The 18,245-nt window shown below is 42.4% G+C and overlaps 1 protein-coding gene across 4 annotated transcripts in view; it reads left to right on the top strand.

The window, feature by feature from the left end:
• The window catches only part of PRIMPOL (primase and DNA directed polymerase), a 69,286-nt gene that overhangs the window by 23,275 nt on the left and 27,766 nt on the right, over window positions 1–18,245 (top strand). For all 4 annotated transcript variants that reach the window (XM_044225630.1, XM_044225629.1, XM_044225628.1 and 1 more), the window contains exon 9: window positions 16,832–17,119. In XM_044225630.1, the coding sequence (XP_044081565.1) occupies window positions 16,832–17,119 (288 nt within the window). The remainder of the gene's footprint in view (window positions 1–16,831; window positions 17,120–18,245) is intronic.

Raw genomic sequence — 18,245 nt, 5'->3', positions numbered from 1 at the left:
GGCTTTTTTATTGTTTATTACTCCAGACTGAACCTCAGGATTGGGAAAATGTCCACATATATAAGTCCGAGAGTCTTTGTCTGGTACTGGACATGGCGAGATGCAAGCCCCGGTGTGGAAATGGAGTCCGTCTGAGGGGGAGCAAGTAGGCAGAATGGGAAACACTGAAAATCAAGGTCTCAATAGAAGCCCCAATCCCGATTGTTGATCGGAGCAGCAGTAGAGCGAGTATTTCTAGCTCTGAATGGCAGATGATTAACCAAAGTGCAGGCGATAGGTAATGCATTTCAGAACTACAGTTGTGTGATAGTTTTGTGGGTACCTAGGGGAAAAGGCATGAACATAGTCACTAAAGGACTAGCATAGAAATCAGGAACCTAATTGCTCGATTAGACTAATGCTAGGTCACAGTGACCTAGTTTGCTATGTTTGAGGGGCTCCTATTCTCTCCCTATTTTGTGTTGCATCGTTGGACATTCCTTCCGTCTTTCATCCCTTAGATATTGATAATTGTAGAATCTCTTCTTGTCCCTCTGTTCCCTCTACCCATAACCTTGATTATCATCCGCTCTCAAGTCAACGCATAGATGGTCATCAGAGCTGTAAGTCTTCACCTTCAGCCAAGATTGTCCGCGCTGCAGGACCCGTACAGCCAACTAACATTCCCACACAGACACTTCAAACGCAGCATTCCTAGACCACATGCCTCATTTCCCCCCAACCTTGCCCTTTCTCCTGTGATCTGTAAATCAGTGAGTAGAATCCATCATCTGCCCAACTGCCCGAGTGGAAGTGCTAGCGTCCTCTCCGAGCTCCGTTTCCTCTCCGCCTCCTTATTCAGTCAGCTGGCTGGACGGACGCCCATGTGCCTCACGGCCTTCCGGGACTGCTCGTCACCTTCGGGAAAATGTCCAGATGTCTTAGTGTGCGCAGAGGCCCGCTGTGCGCTAGCCTCCTCTCACACCACCTGACCCTTGTAGTGTAAACCCTGCCAGTGTTTTGTTTGGCTGTAATGCGACTGCCTGACTTAAGCTTCGATTGCGGAGGCATCTATTTCCAAGACTGCTGTCTCAGTAAACGTGGGCTGCCTCACCCCACCCACTGAGGCTCTTCGGATTCAGAAATCTTTTTCTTTTTTTTAATATATATTTTTAAAGATTTTATTTATTTATTTGATAGACACAGATCCCAAGTAGGCAGAGAGGCAGGCAGAGACAGAGGAGGAAGCAGGATCCCCACTGAGCAGAGAGCCCGATGCGGGGCTTGATCCCAGGACCCCAACTCCATGACCTGAGTTGAAGGCAGAGGCTTTAACCCACTGAGCCACCCAGGCGCCCCAGATTCAGAAATCTTGATTGAGTTCAGTAACTCACGTTTTGGGCATCTTGTTTTCTCTTCCTTGCTTTAAATTCCTGCTCTTATGTTTTAAATTCACCAATAAGGCATGAGCCCAGGCCCCCACCTGTGCTTGCGCTCCCTCCCTGAGAGCGTGCTGTGTGTGGCCCCAGGTAGGCGGTGTAATTTTCAGGTGTTATAAGTAATAAACCTTTATTTTTTCAGAATTTCCTGATGATTGTTACTGAAGGGCCTCTTGTAGTCATAAATGAGAGCCACAAGGGCCAGTCCTGGTACAAAATAGGTCTTCTTTCACCAGGGCCACATTTTCTCTTGTCCGTGGGCCTTTGGACTTTTGGGTGCTGCTCTCTGAAAAGACATAACCCAGTTACCTGGTCTGTGAAGACTCAGTGTGGATATCATCAGATGAACAGCCATTTCTGTCACGTCCCTAAGACTCAGGGTGGTGGTTCATCTGGGTTGTAGCTAGCCCAGGACTTCTGGCATCCAAGCATTCAGCACTTCGGAGGTAGTTTTTCTGTTGTCGTTGTTGTTTTGTATTCTTTTTTTTTTCCAATTTATTTATTTTCAGAAAAACAGTATTCATTATTTTTTCACCACACCCAGAGCTCCATGCAAGCCGTGCCCTCTATAATACCCACCACCTGGTACCCCAACCTCCCACCCCTCCGCCACTTCAAACCCCTCAGATTGTTTTTCAGAGTCCATAGTCTCTCATGGTTTACCACCCCTTCCAATTTACCCAAAAGCACATACCCTCCCCAATGTCCATAACCCTACCCCCCTTCTCCCAACCCCCCTCCCCCCAGCAACCCACAGTTTGTTTCGTGAGATTAAGAGTCACTTATGGGTTGTCTCCCTCCCTATCCCATCTTTTTTCATGGATTCACCTCCTACCCACTTAAGCCCTCATGTTGCATCACTACTTCCTCATATAAGGGAGATCATATGATAGCTGTCTTTCTCCGCTTGACTTATTTCGCTAAGCATGATACACTCTAGTTCCATCCATGTTGTCGCAAATGGCAAGATTTCATTTCTTTTGATGGCTGCATAGTATTCCATTCTGTATATATACCACATCTTCTTTATCCATTCATCTGTTGATGGACATCTAGGTTCTTTCCATAGTTTGGCTATTGTGGACATTGCTGCTATAAACATTCGGGTGCACGTGCCCCTTTGGATCACTACGTTTGTATCTTTAGGGTAAATACCCAGTAGTGCAATTGCTGGGTCATAGGGCAGTTCTATTTCCAACATTTTGAGGAACCTCCATGCTTTTTTCCAGAGTGGTTGCACCAGCTTGCATTCCCACCAACAGTGTAGGAGGGTTCCCCTTTCTCCGCATCCTCGCCAGCATCTGTCATTTCCTGACTTGTTCATTTTAGCCATTCTGACTGGTGTGAGGTGGTATCTCATTGTGGTTTTGATTTGTATTTCCCTGATGCCGAGTGATATGGAGCACTTTTTCATGTGTCTGTTGGCCATCTGGATGTCTTCTTTGCAGAAATGTCTGTTCATATCCTCTGCCCATTTCTTGATTGGATTATTTGTTCTTTGGGTGTTGAGTTTGCTAAGTTCTTTATAGATTTTGGACACTAGTCCTTTATCTGATATGTTGTTTGCAAATATCTTCTCCCATTCTGTCAGTTGTCTTTTCATTTTGTTAGCTGTTTCCTTTGCTGTGCAAAAGCTTTTGATTGATGAAATCCCAACAGTTCATTTTTGCCTTTGCTTCCCCTGCCTTTGGCGATGTTCCTAGGAAGATGTTGCTGCGGCTGAGGTCGAAGAGGTTGCTGCCTGTGTTCTCCTCAAGGATTTTGATGGATTTCTTTCTCACATTGAGGTCCTTCATCCATTTTGAGTCTATTTTTGTGTGTGGTGTAAGGAAATGGTCCAATTTCATTTTTCTGCACGTGGCTGTCCAATTTTCCCAACACCATTTATTGAAGAGGCTGTCTTTTTTCCATTGGACATTCTTTCCTGCTTTGTCAAAGATTAGTTGACAAAGAGTTGAGGGTCTATTCTGGGCTCTCTATTCTGTTCCATTGATCTATGTGTCTGTTTTTGTGCCAGTACCATGCTGTCTTGATGATGACAGCTTTGTAATAGAGCTTGAAGTCTGGAATTGTGATGCCACCAACTTTGGCTTTCTTTTTCAATATCCCTTTGGCTATTCGAGGTCTTTTCTGGTTCCATATAAATTTTAGAATTATTTGTTCCATTTCTTTGAAGAAGATGGATGGTACTTTGATAGGAATTGCATTAAATGTGTAGATTGCTTTAGGTAGCATAGACATTTTCACAATATTTATTCTTCCAATCCAGGAGCATGGAACATTTTTCATTTTTCATTTCTTTGTGTCTTCCTCAATTTCTTTCATGAGTACTTTATAGCTTTCTGAGTATAGATTCTTAGCCTCTTTGGTTAGGTTTATTCCTAGGTATCTTATAGTTTGGGGTGCAATTATAAATGGGATTGACTCCTTAATTTCTCTTTCTTCTGTCTTGTTGTTGGTGTAGAGAAATGCAACTGATTTCTGTGCATTGATCTTATATCCTGACACTTTACTGAATTCCTGTACAAGTTCTAGCAGTTTTGGAGTGGAGTCTTTTGGGTTTTCCACATAGAGTATCATATCATCTGCGAAGAGTGATAATTTGACTTCTTCTTTGCCGATTTGGATGCCTTTAATTTCCTTTTGTTGTCTGATTGCTGAGGCTAGGACTTCTAGTACTATGTTGAATAGCAGTGGTGATAATGGACATCCCTGCCGTGTTCCTGACCTTAGCGGAAAAGCTTTCAGTTTTTCTCCATTGAGAATGATATTTGCGGTGGGTTTTTCATAGATGGCTTTGATGATATTGAGGTATGTGCCCTCTATCCCTACACTTTGAAGGGTTTTGATCAGGAAGGGATGCTGTACTTTGTCAAATGCTTTTTCAGCATCTATTGAGAGTATCATATGGTTCTTGTTCTTTATTTTATTGATGTGTTGTATCACATTGACTGATTTGCAGATGTTGAACCAACCTTGCAGCCCTGGGATAAATCCCACTTGGTCGTGGTGAATAATCCTTTTAATGGACTGTTGAATCCTATTGGCTAGTATTTTGGTGAGAATTTTTGCATCTGTGTTCATCAAGGATATTGGTCTATAGCTCTCTTTTTTGATGGGATCCTTGTCTGGTTTTGGGATCAAGGTGATGTTGGCCTCATAAAATGAGTTTGGAAGTTTTCCTTCCATTTCTATTTTTTGGAACAGTTTCAGGAGAATAGGAATTAGTTCTTCTTTAAATGTTTGGTAGAATTCCCCCGGGAAGCCGTCTGGCCCTGGGCTTTTGTTTGTTTGGAGATTTTTAATGACTGCTTCAATCTCCTTACTGGTTATGGGTCTGTTCAGGCTTTCTATTTCTTCCTGGTTCAATTTTGGTAGTTTATATGTTTCTAGGAATGCATCCATTTCTTCCAGATTGTCAAATTTGTTGGCATAGAGTTGCTCATAGTATGTTCTTATAATAGTTTGTATTTCTTTGGTGTTAGTTGTGATCTCTCCTCTTTCATTCATGATTTTATTTATTTGGGTCCTTTCTCTTTTCTTTTTGATAAGTCTGGCCAGGGGTTTATCAATTTTATTAATTCTTTCAAAGAACCAGCTCCTAGTTTCGTTGATTTGTTCTATTGTTTTTTTGGTTTCTATTTCATTGATTTCTGCTCTGATCTTTATGATTTCTCTTCTCCTGCTGGGCTTAGGGTTTCTTTCTTGTTCTTTCTCCAGCTCCTTTAGGTGTAGGGTTAGGTTGTGTACCTGAGACCTTTCTTGTTTCTTGAGAAAAGCTTTTACCGCTATATATTTTCCTCTCAGGACTGCCTTTGTTGTGTCCCACAGATTTTGAACCGTTGTATTTTCATTATCATTTGTTTCCATGATTTTTTTCAATTCTTCTTTAATTTCCCGGTTGACCCATTCATTCTTTAGAAGGATGCTGTTTAGTCTCCATGTATTTGGGTTCTTTCCAAACTTCCTCTTGTGGTTGAGTTCTAGCTTCAGAGCATTGCGGTCTGAAAATATGCAGGGAATGATCCCAATCTTTTGATACCGGTTGAGTCCTGATTTAGGACCGAGGATGTGATCTATTCTGGAGAATGTTCCATGTGCACTAGAGAAGAATGTGTATTCTGTTGCTTTGGGATGAAATGTTCTGAATATATCTGTGATGTCCATCTCATCCAGTGTATCATTTAAGGCCTTTATTTCCCTGTTGATCTTTTGCTTGGGTGATCTGTCCATTTCAGTGAGGGGAGTGTTAAAGTCCCCTACTATTATTGTATTATTGTTGATGTGTTTCTTTGATTTTGTTATTAATTGGTTTATATAGTTGGCTGCTCCCACGTTGGGGGCATAGATATTTAAAATTGTTAGATCTTCTTGTTGGACAGACCCTTTGAGTATGATATAGTGTCCTTCCTCATCTCTTATTATGGTATTTGGCTTAAAATCTAATTGATCTGATATAAGGATTGCCACTCCTGCTTTTTTCTGATGTCCATTAGCATGGTAAATTCTTTTCCACCCCCTCACTTTAAATCTGGAGGTGTCTTCGGGCTTAAAATGAGTTTCTTGGAGGCAACATATAGATGGGTTTTGTTTTTTTTATCCATTCTGATACCCTGTGTCTTTTGATTGGGGCATTTAGCCCATTAACATTCAGGGTAACTATTGAGAGATATGATTTTAGTGACATTTTATTGCCTGTAAGGTGACTGTTACTGTAAATTGTCTCTGTTCCTTTCTGATCTACCACTTGTAGGCTCTCTCTTTGCTTAGAGAACCCCTTTCAGTATTTCCTGTAGAGCTGGTTTGGTGTTTGCAAATTCTTTCAGTTTTTGTTTGTCCTGGAAGCTTTTAATCTCTCCTTCTATTTTCAATGATAGCCTAGCTGGATATAGTATTCTTGGCTGCATGTTTTTCTCGTTTAGTGCTCTGAAAATATCATGCCAGCTCTTTCTGGCCTGCCAGGTCTCTGTGGATAAGTCAGCTGCCAATCTAATACTTTTACCATTGTATGTTACAGACTTCTTTTCCGGGGCTGCTTTCAGGATTTGCTCTTTGTCACTAAGGCTTGTAAATTTTACTATTAAGTGACGGGGTGTGGGCCTATTCTTATTGATTTTGAGGGGCGTTCTCTGAACCTCCTGAATTTTGATGCTCATTCCCTTTGCCATATTGGGGAAATTCTCCCCAATAATTCTCTCCAGTATACCTTCTGCTCCCCTCTCTCTTTCTTCTTCTTCTGGAATCCCAATTATTCTAATGTTGTTTCGTCTTATGGTGTCACTTATCTCTCGAATTCTCCCCTCATGGTCCAGTAGCTGTTTGTCCCTCTTTTGCTCAGCTTCTTTATTCTCTGCCATTTGGTCTTCTATATTGCTAATTCTTTCTTCTGCCTCATTTATCCTAGCAGTGAGAGCCTCCATTTTTGATTGAACCTCATTAATAGCTTTTTTGATTTCAACTTGGTTAGATTTTAGTTCTTTTATTTCTCCAGAGAGGGCTTTTATATCTCTGGAGAGGGTTTCTCTAATATCTTCCATGCTTTTTTCAAGCCCGGCTAGAACCTTGAGAATTGTCATTTTGAACTCTAGATCTGACATATTACCAATGTCTGCATTGATTAGGTCCCTAGCCTTCGGTACTGCCTTTAGTTCTTTTTTTTGTTGTGAATTTTTCCGCCTTGTCATTTTGTCCAGCTAAGAGTATATGAAGGAGCAAGTAAAATACTAAAAGGGTGGCAACAATCCCAGGAAAATATGCTTTCACCAAATCAGAAGAGATCCCAAATCGTGAGGGGAAATTTCTCCCCCCTCACGATTGGGTGAGGGATCTCCTCTGATTGGGATCTCTTCTGATTGGGATCTCCCAATCTCTTGTGATTGGGGTCTCTTCTGATTTGGGGATAAAAAGAGGTTCTAAAAGAAAGAAAGAAAAAAAGGAAAAAAAAAGAATTAAAAAAAGAGATTGAATTAAAAATTCAATCAAGAATTAAAAAAAGAGATTGAGGAGATTGGGATCTCTTCTGATTTGGGGATAAAAAGAGGTTCAAAAATAAAGAAAGAAAAAAGAATTAAAAAATCGAATAAAAAAAGTATAAACAAGAAAAAAATATATGTATATATATTAGATAAACTAGTTAAAAAACGTTAAAAAAGAAAAGGGTAAAAGTTTAAAAAAAAATTTAGCAGAAGAAGAGAAAAAAAAATGAAAAAGAAAAAAATTAAATTAACTGCAAGACTAAAAAATCACAGGGAGAAAGCCATGAGTTCCGTGGTTTGTTTTCTCCTCCTCTGGAATTCTGCTGCTCTCCTTGGTATTGAAACTGCACTCCTTGGTAGGTGAACTTGGTCTTGCCTGGATTTCTTGTTGGTCTTCTGGGGGAGGGGCCTGTTGTAGTGATTCTCAAGTGTCTTTGCCCCAGGCGGAATTACACCGCCCTTACCAGGGGCCAGGCTGAGTGATCTGCTCGGCTTTGCTTTCAGGAGCTTTTGTTCCCTGAGCGCTTTCCGTAGAGTTCCGGAGGACGGGAATACAAATGGCGGCCTCCTGGTCTCCGGCCCGGAGGAGCCGAAAGCCCGGGGCCCCGCTCCCCAGTGCGCCCTCAGCGAACAGCTCCTAGTAACTCCCGTCTGCCCAACCTCTGGCTGCAGTCCGAGCTCACCGAGCGCGCGACTGGCTCAAGGCAACACCAAGCTGCGAGCTCACTGTCGGCTCTGTCTCTGCAGCCGGCTCTCCCATTCCAATATCCGCAAGCTCTGCGACACTCAGACACCCCCGATCCTTCTGTGACCCTGCGAGACCCGAGGCCACGCCGACCCCGCGTGCGCTTCGCCCCGGTTTAGCCTCTGGAGCGATGTCCCTCAGCGGCACAGACTTTTAAAAGTCCCGATTTTGTGCTCCGTTGCTCCGCCGCTTGCCGGGAGCCGGCCCCTCCTCCCGGGGTCTATCTTCCCGTCGCTTTGGATTCACTTCTCCGCCAGTCCCACCTTTCAGAAAGTGGTTGTTTTTCAGTTTCTAGAATTGCTTTTCTTCTTCTCTTCGATCTGCCGATGGATTTGCAGGTGTTTGCACTCTTTAGATAAGCTCTCTAGCTGATCTCCTGCTAGCTGAAGTAGTCTCAGCCTGCTACTTCTCCACCATATTGACTCCTCTCCCTGTTTTGTATTCTTTACTTAAGTTCCACTTCATGTTTCTTTAGGGCAGGGACAGTTTCTTATTCACTTTTTATTTTCAGAGCTTAGCGCGTAATAATGTCTTTATCAATAATAGTGCCACAGCAATGAAATACAAGCAGGCATTTGGTAAGAATGTGGGGAGTGGAAGACTGCTAAGAAGGCTCTAGCACCGAGATCCCCATGCCACAGTCTTAAGCAAGACACCTCCTTCATTCTGTTCACTCCTTGAGTCTGCTCTGCAGCTCCCAGCGGAAGGCTGAACATCGAGACTGGTTGCTAGGGAGGGCAGGGAATAGAGATTTGTCGGGTAATTAGCAGTCTCTGCTGCAGATGTCTTCTGAAAGCAGAAGACATTCAAGCTGGCTTTAAATCCGATTTCTTTAGAGAAACAAAGTAAGAAAGGCTTTACTGGCAGAACAGCATACACAGAAGTATGGAGATACAAGTTTGAGGCTAACCTGGGGCGGGGAGAGCAGAAAGGGGCCGAAATTTCTTTCCTCCAGAATTATGGACTGCCGGGACCAGAGATGCAGAGATGATAAAATTAGGCTAAGATTTCCCCTTCAGTTCCCGTCCCTCCACATATGTCTTGGTGACATTTGTAGCTCCCCTTGTCAGCCTGCCAGAAAGCAGAATTAGAGTAAGCATAAGCCATCAGAGAATGTTGGCCAAGTCTGTAAGTTTGCTCTGCCTGAAATACACTTTTGCCAGCCTGCCGTAGGATCCGGAATTCCTGGGATTGATACGTTCTTTTGAGTTATCCCCAGCAGTAAAACACCTGTCCCTGCATTGATGAGGAGGGCGAGGGCGGTAAGACTGGGGAAGAACTGGAAGCCTCTGCTGGACTGACTTCATGCTGCTCATACTGTCATTGTTGCGTCCCTGCGGCCTTCGCTCCCTGCCGGAGATGAGTGGGCCAGGGCTTGCCTGGCGAGGGCTCCCTTCCCGTGCCTTCATTTCTCCCACTGCTCCCGTCAAATAGATGTAATTTCCAGGAACATTAATGTTACCCACTTATGTTCGTATTGCTTTATTGTCCTGTGCTACATCATGATTTCTTTTTACTCAGTATTTACCCTCAGTTCCCTCGTTCCAGAGATAATCATACCCGCATGTCATTGCAAGGATCAAATGCTTCTGCTTTCATTTTGATGTATAGTGTTTTATGAACTACTGGGTTTGTTTCATTGAGCAGAGAATAATTTGGAGAAAGAGAATTTTGAATTTAAAGCATGTGTATCCTGTGATTTAAAAGTTTAAGCTGCGGGCATCTGGGTAGCTCAGTTGGTTAAGCGTCTGCCTTCAGCTCAGGTCATGATCTCAGGGTCCTGCGTTCGAGTCCCATGTGGGGCTCCCTGCTCAGCGGGGAGCCTGCTTCTCCCTTTCCGTCTGCTGCTCCCCCTGCTTGTGCTCTCTCACTCTCTGTCAAATAAATAAATAAAATCTTTAAAAAAAAAAAAGTGTAAACCGGTAAATAAAGTGACAAACCCTGACAATAGCAGTTTTAGAAATTAAAATTAAGTTTCTCTTACCACACCGCATTTCTCCAGTATTGTTATAGATGAAGCAACTTAACCAAATTCTCACTTGAATTTGTGGTATAAATAGTACCTGAGAGTTCCAGAAGCTCTGGATTGTCGTACCATCTTTTCTTGGTAAAGGTAGCTCTTCGAGTAAGGGCTGAAATGCCGTACACGTATTTAATTGCTTTCAGTCTGGGCTTCATTTACGGTGCCACAGCCCGTCTCATGGCCAATGAGAAGGAAAAGGAGGAGGAACAGTAGTTGTGGAAGTGATGGCTGGGAATGTCAGGGTTCCCAGGACATATTCTGGCAGGAAAAGGAGAGAGAGGCAGCTCTGAGAAACCTGACAGCCTGACTCAAGGAGATGATGGTGTTGATGTGCGTTATCTTGGCAGCACTGTTGATGCATATAAACCTTTCATTCTTTAACCCATTAATTGTCAAGACACGTCTACTCAATTTGTATTAATAAAAGTGGTGCTCTTGGGGCACCCTGGGGGGTGGCTCAGTTGTTAAGCGTCTGCCTTCGACTCAGATCATGATCCCAGGGTGCTGGGATCAAGCCCTGAGGCGTTGGACTCCCTGCTCAGGGAGGAGTCTGCTTCTCCCTCTCCCTTGACCCCACCCCCGCTTGTGCTTTCTCGCTCTTGCTCTGTTCTCTCTCTCTCCAATAAATAAATAAAATCTTTAAAAATAAAAATAAAATCAAAGTGATGCTCTCTTGGTGACAGTATGTTAGGCCCAGCTTCATGGTAGTAACAGTGACACATCTCCTCAAACCAACCTTCCTTTCTAAGATGATCTATTTACTTATTTTTAACTTCTACACTGGAATAAAAACATTTATTTCAAAATAATAGTAATTAGAGAATCTTGCAGGTCAGGTCACCGGGCAGTTTTTAGATTTTTATTTAAATTCTAGTTGGTTACCATATAGTGTACCACTGGTTTCAGGGGGTAGATTAGTGATTCATCACTTATATAGAATACCCAGTGTCATCACATCTAGTGCCCTCCTTCTCCGTAACACCCACCACCCGTTTAGCCCAGCCCCCACCCACCTCCCTCCATCAACTCATAGTTTGCTCTCTATCTTTAAGAGTCTCTTATGGTTTGGTTTCCTTCTAGTCTCTCTCTTACTCTCTCTTTTTTAATCCCTTCCCATATGTTCATCTATTTTGTTTCGTAAATTCCACATATGAGTCAAATCATATGGTATTTGTCTTTCTCTGATTGACTTATTTCGCCTAGCATAATATACTCTAGCTCTATCCAAGTCATTGCAAATGGCAAGATTTCATTCTTTATACTGGCTGAGTAGTATTCCAGCGCGCGCACGTGTGTATGTGTGTGTGTGTGTGTGTGTGTACATGCCACATCTTTATCCATTCACCAGACAGTGGACACTGTCTCTTTCCATAGTTGTGGGCTCTTTCCATAGTTTGCCTATTGTTGATAATGCTGCTATAAACACTGGGGTACACATGCCCCTTTGAATCTATATTTTTGTACCCAACTTCCTAGTACAGTTGCTGGGTCAATAGGATAGTTCTATTTTTAACTTGAGAAACCTCCATACTATTTTCCCCAGTGACCATACCAGTTTGCATTCCCACCATCGGTGTAAGAGGGTTCCCTTCTCTCCACATCCTCACCAGCATCCTTCCTTTCCTGACTTGTTAGTTTTAGCCATTACGAATGGTGTGAGGTGGTATCTCCCTGTAGTTTTGACTTGTATTTCCCTCATGCTGACTCATGTGGAGCATCTTTTCATAGGTCTTTTAGCCGTCTGGATATCTTCTTTGCCAAAATGTCTATTCATGTCTGCTACCCTTTTTTTTCTTTTTTTAAAGATTTTATTTCTTTATTTCACAGACAGAGATCACAAGTAGGCAGAGAGGCAGGCAGGGAGAGGAGGAAGCAGGCTCCCTACTGAGCAGAGAGCCCGATGTGGGGCTCGATCCCAGAACCCTGGGATCGTGACCTGAGCCGAAGGCAGAGGCTTTAACCCACTGAGCCATCCAGGCGTCCCTGCTACCATGTTTTAAGTGGATTATTTCTTTTTGTTTTTTAAAGACTTATTTATTGTTTTGAGAGAGAGATCTGGGGGAGGAGCAGAGGGAGAGAATCCTCAAGCAGACTCCCCACCGAGCCCAGAGCCCAACATGGGACTCAGTCACAGAACTCTGAGATCATGACCTGAGTCAAAACCAAGAACTAGATACTCAACCAACTGAGCCATACAGGTGCCCCTGGATTATTTGTTTTATGGGTATTTGAATTTGATAAGTTCTTTATAGACTTTGGATACTAACCCTTTATCAGATAGGTCTTTTGCAGATATCTTCTCCCATTCCATAGGTTGCCTTTAGTTTTGCTGATTGCTTCCTTCACTGTGCAGAAACTTTTTATCTTGATGTAGTCCCAATAGTTCATTTTCGTTTTCGTCTCCTTGCCTCCTGCAACATGTCTAGTAAGAATTTGCTACAGCTGATGGTTCTTTGAAAGAATTAGTAAAATTGATAAACCCCTGGCCAGACTTATCAAAAAGAAAAGAGAAAGGACCCAAATAAATAAAATCATGAATGAAAGAGGAGAGATCACAACTAACACCAAAGAAATACAAACTATTATAAGAACATACTATGAGCAACTCTATGCCAACAAATTTGACAATCTGGAAGAAATGGATGCATTCCTAGAAACATATAAACTACCAAAATTGAACCAGGAAGAAATAGAAAGCCTGAACAGACCCATAACCAGTAAGGAGATTGAAGCAGTCATTAAAAATCTCCAAACAAACAAAAGCCCAGGGCCAGACGGCTTCCCGGGGGAATTCTACCAATCATTTAAAGAAGAACTAATTCCTATTCTCCTGAAACTGTTCCAAAAAATAGAAATGGAAGGAAAACTTCCAAACTCATTTTATGAGGCCAGCATCACCTTGATTCCAAAACCAGACAAGGATCCCATCAAAAAAGAGAGCTATAGACCAATATCCTTGATGAACACAGATGCAAAAATTCTCACCAAAATACTAGCCAATAGGATTCAACAGTCCATTAAAAGGATCATTCACCACGACCAAGTGGGATTTATTCCAGGGCTGCAAGGTTGGTTCAACATCTGCAAATCAGTCAATGTGATAGAACACACCAATAAAAGAAAGAACTAGAACCATATGATATTCTCAATAGATGCTGAAAAAGCATTTGACAAAGTACAGCATCCCTTCCTGATCAAAACCCTTCAAAGTGTAGGGATAGAGGGCACATACCTCAATATCATCAAAGCCATCTATGAAAAACCCACCGCAAATATCATTCTCAATGGAGAAAAACTGAAAGCTTTTCCGCTAAGGTCAGGAACACGGCAGGGATGTCCATTATCACCACTGCTATTCAACATAGTACTAGAAGTCCTAGCCTCAGCAATCAGACAACAAAAGGAAATTAAAGGCATCCAAATCGGCAAAGAAGAAGTCAAATTATCACTCTTCGCAGATGATATGATACTCTATGTGGAAAACCCAAAAGACTCCACTCCAAAACTGCTAGAACTTGTACAGGAATTCAGTAAAGTGTCAGGATATAAGATCAATGCACAGAAATCAGTTGCATTTCTCTACACCAACAACAAGACAGAAGAAAGAGAAATTAAGGAGTCAATCCCATTTATAATTGCACCCCAAACTATAAGATACCTAGGAATAAACCTAACCAAAGAGGCTAAGAATCTATACTCAGAAAGCTATAAAGTACTCATGAAAGAAATTGAGGAAGACACAAAGAAATGAAAAATGAAAAATGTTCCATGCTCCTGGATTGGAAGAATAAATATTGTGAAAATGTCTATGCTACCTAAAGCAATCTACACATTTAATGCAATTCCTATCAAAGTACCATCCATCTTCTTCAAAGAAATGGAACAAATAATTCTAAAATTTATATGGAACCAGAAAAGACCTCGAATAGCCAAAGGGATATTGAAAAAGAAAGCCAAAGTTGGTGGCATCACAATTCCAGACTTCAAGCTCTATTACAAAGCTGTCATCATCAAGACAGCATGGTACTGGCACAAAAACAGACACATAGATCAATGGAACAGAATAGAGAGCCCAGAATAGACCCTCAACTCTTTGTCAACTAATCTTTGACAAAGCAGGAAAGAATGTCCAATGGAAAAAAGACAGCCTCTTCAATAAATGGTGTTGGGAAAATTGGACAGCCACGTGCAGAAAAATGAAATTGGACCATTTCCTTACACCACACACAAAAATAGACTCAAAATGGATGAAGGACCTCAATGTGAGAAAGAAATCCATCAAAATCCTTGAGGAGAACACAGGCAGCAACCTCTTCGACCTCAGCCGCAGCAACATCTTCCTAGGAACATCGCCAAAGGCAGGGGAAGCAAGGGCAAAAATGAACTATTGGGATTTCATCAAGATGAAAAGCTTTTGCACAGCAAAGGAAACAGTTAACAAAATCAAAAGACAACTGACAGAATGGGAGAAGATATTTGCAAACAACATATCAGATAAAGGACTAGTGTCCAAAATCTATAAAGAACTTAGCAAACTCAACACCCAAAGAACAAATAATCCAATCAAGAAATGGGCAGAGGATATGAACAGACATTTCTGCAAAGAAGACATCCAGATGGCCAACAGACACATGAAAAAGTGCTCCATATCACTCGGCATCAGGGAAATACAAATCAAAACCACAATGAGATATCACCTCACACCAGTCAGAATGGCTAAAATGAACAAGTCAGGAAATGACAGATGCTGGCGAGGATGCGGAGAAAGGGGAACCCTCCTACACTGTTGGTGGGAATGCAAGCTGGTGCAACCACTCTGGAAAACAGCATGGAGGTTCCTCAAAATGTTGGAAATAGAACTGCCCTATGACCCAGCAATTGCACTACTGGGTATTTACCCTAAAGATACAAACGTAGTGATCCAAAGGGGCACGTGCACCCGAATGTTTATAGCAGCAATGTCCACAATAGCCAAACTATGGAAAGAACCTAGATGTCCATCAACAGATGAATGGATAAAGAAGATGTGGTATATATACACAATGGAATACTATGCAGCCATCAAAAGAAATGAAATCTTGCCATTTGTGACAACATGGATGGAACTAGAACGTATCATGCTTAGCAAAATAAGTCAAGCAGAGAAAGACAACTTTCACATGATCTCCCTGATATGAGGAAGTGGTGATGCAACATGGGGGCTTAAGTGGGTAGGAGAAGAATAAATGAAACAAGATGGGATTGGGAGGGAGACAAACCATAAGTGACTCTTAATCTCACAAAACAAACCGAGGGTTGCTGGGGGGAGGGGGATTGGGAGAAGGGGGGTGGGGTTATGGACATTGGGGAGGGTGTGTGCTTTGGTGAGTGCTGTGAAGTGTGTAAACCTGGCGATTCACAGACCTGTACCCCGGGGGGTAAAAATATATATTTATAAAAAATTAAAAATTAAAAAAAAATTTGCTACAGCTGAGGTCGCAGAGGTTGCTGCCTCTGTTCTCCATGAGGATTTTGATGGTTTTCTTCCTCACAATTAGGTCCTTCCTTCATTTTTGAACTTACTTTTGTGTATGGCGTATGGAAGTGGTCCAGTTTCATTCCTTTGCATGTTGTTGTCCAGTTTTCCCAGCACTATTTGTAGAGGAGACCATCTTTTTTCCATTGGGTATTCTTTCCTGCTTTGTCAAAGAATAGTGGACCATATAGTTGTGGGCCCATTTCTGAGTTTTCCGTTCTGTTCCATTAATCTGTATGTCTGTCTTGATGATTTCAGCATTGTAATAGGGCTGAAAGTCTGGAATCATGAAGCCCCCACCTTTAGTTTTCTTTTTCAGGATCACTTTGGCTATTCGGGGTCTTTTATGGTTCCATGCAAATTTTAGGATTATTTGTTCTAGCTCTGTGAAAGATGCTAGTGTTATTTTGATAGGGATTGCATCAAATGTGCAGATTGCTTTGGGTAGTACAGACATTTTAATGATGTTTGTCCTTCCAATCCAGGAACATGGAATGTTTTTCAACTTATTTGTGTCCTCTTTAATTTCCTTCATAAGTATTCCCTAGATTTCAAAATACAGATTTTCACCTCTTTAGTTAGGTTTATTCCTAGGTATCTTACTGTCTTTGATGGAATTGTAAATGGGTGGATTCCTTAATTTCTGTTTCTGCTACTTATTCATTGGTGTATAGAAATACAACAGATTTTTGTACATTGATTTTATATCCTACGCTGAATTCATGTCTTAGTTCTAGCAGCGTTTTGGTGGAATCTTTTTTTTTTTTTTAAAGTAGGCTCCATGCCCAGTGTGGAGCCCAGTGTGGGGCTTGAACTCTCAACTCTGAGACCAAGACCTGAGCTGAGATTAGGAGTTGGGACACTTAACTGAGTGAGCCACCTAGGAGCCTCTGGTGGCACGTCTTTTATGATATTTATTATAAGTGACACCAAGTGTCCCTGTCAGTGGGAATTGAAAAAGTAAAAGATTGCCCAAGAGGAAGGAAGTAACAGCAGAAGTATGTTACGGTTTGTAATAACAACTCAGTTTTAAAACCAGAAATCAAAAAAAGAAGCCTTGCTGTATAAAATTGTCATGTGTAGATTTGTGCCTAGATCTTGAGTTACAGTTTGTAGAAAAGAATTAGGTTAATCATAGTATTTTTTTTTTTCTAGGTAATTTTGTGAGAAAAATTTTGCAGCCTGCTTTTCATTTAATTGGCAGGGAAGATGACGGTAGTACTTCAGAGACCACGGGCCATGAATTTTCCCGTTTTCCTGAAACGCCAATTAAACAAGGAATTTCCTGTAGCAAAATGTCCTCAGATACAGACAGAGGAGAGAGCTGGGCCTGGAATTCAAAGGAACGGGAGAGCCCGGGCTCAGCTAAGCTGAGCAGTCCTGACCTATCATTTTTAGTTGTGAAGAATAACGTAGGAGAAAAGCATCTTTTCGTAGACCTCGGTAAGTGAGATTGCCAGCTCTCTGCTGGACTGTCCTTGTGTACCTCCCCGAGCGACCCATCAGTGCCCATCCGTCACTTTGCTGAGGATTCTTGCTGCCACCAGAGCGACCATGGAATCACTAGCAGAATGCAGCCTGGTTGGGTAACACATAGGCCACTCGGGGCCCCTCATTCAACTGGCTCCATTCTGGTCAACTAAACCTCATTCTTCAAGAATTTTTAAGTAGGCTTCACGCCCAGTGCAGGGCCCAGTGTGGGGCTTGAACTCAGGACTCTTGAGATCAAGACCTAAGCTGCAGTCAAGAGTCGGACGCCCAACTGACAGAGCCATGCAGGCGCCCCTAAACCTCATTTTTATACTGTGGCTCTAGCTTGTGGTTTGAAAGCCGTTAAGAGCACATTTTGCCACTGAGGGGTGGAGCAGCTGAGAGGGTGTCGGTGTGTAGAGGCTGGAGGAAGCTAGGTTTAACCTACAAGCTGGGTACTCCAGCCAGCCAGGCCAAGGGTAGGGAACCGTTCCTGCTGCGCTCTACCTTCCTAGCTAGCTACCCTGACAGCCAGGTGCCAGAATTTGGAAATACAGTCAGATCCGCGGAGTTTAGCAGTCTGGGTGTAAACCAGCACGGGTTATGAATAGAGGAACATTCTTCCAAATGACCAGTTTTGTTCTGTTAGGGGAATAGCCTCTCGAGGTTGTGCGAGTATAAACTAGGCAGAAGGCCTGATGGGAAGTGATTCAGGGGGAGCAAAATAGCTGATTTCTGTGCTCTGATTCGACCCCAGTATTGAAGACCCGAAATTCATGATGGTTAGCCTTAAAAGTTAGTTTACTGGGGCGCCTGGGTGGCTCAGTGGATTAAGCCTCTGCCTTCGGCTCAGGTCATGATCTCAGGCTTCTGGGATCAAGCCCCACATCGGGCTCTCTGCTCGGCGGGGAGCCTGCTTCCCCTCCTCTCTCTGCCTGCTGCTCTGCCTCCTTGTGATCTCTCTCCCTCTGTCGAATAAATAAATAAAATCTTTTTAAAAAAAAAAAAAAAGTTTACCGCACCAGCAAGGAAATTTCCATGATATGCTTGAAAGAAAGATTTCAAGAGTATACCCAGAATTATTTATATACCGAAAAGG

The sequence above is a fragment of the Neovison vison genome, chromosome 11 (genome assembly GCF_020171115.1).
Source record: "Neovison vison isolate M4711 chromosome 11, ASM_NN_V1, whole genome shotgun sequence".
NCBI lineage: Eukaryota > Metazoa > Chordata > Mammalia > Carnivora > Mustelidae > Neogale > Neogale vison.
The sequence above is the reverse complement of the archived record's forward strand: the minus strand, read 5'-3'. Positions and strand labels throughout refer to the sequence as shown.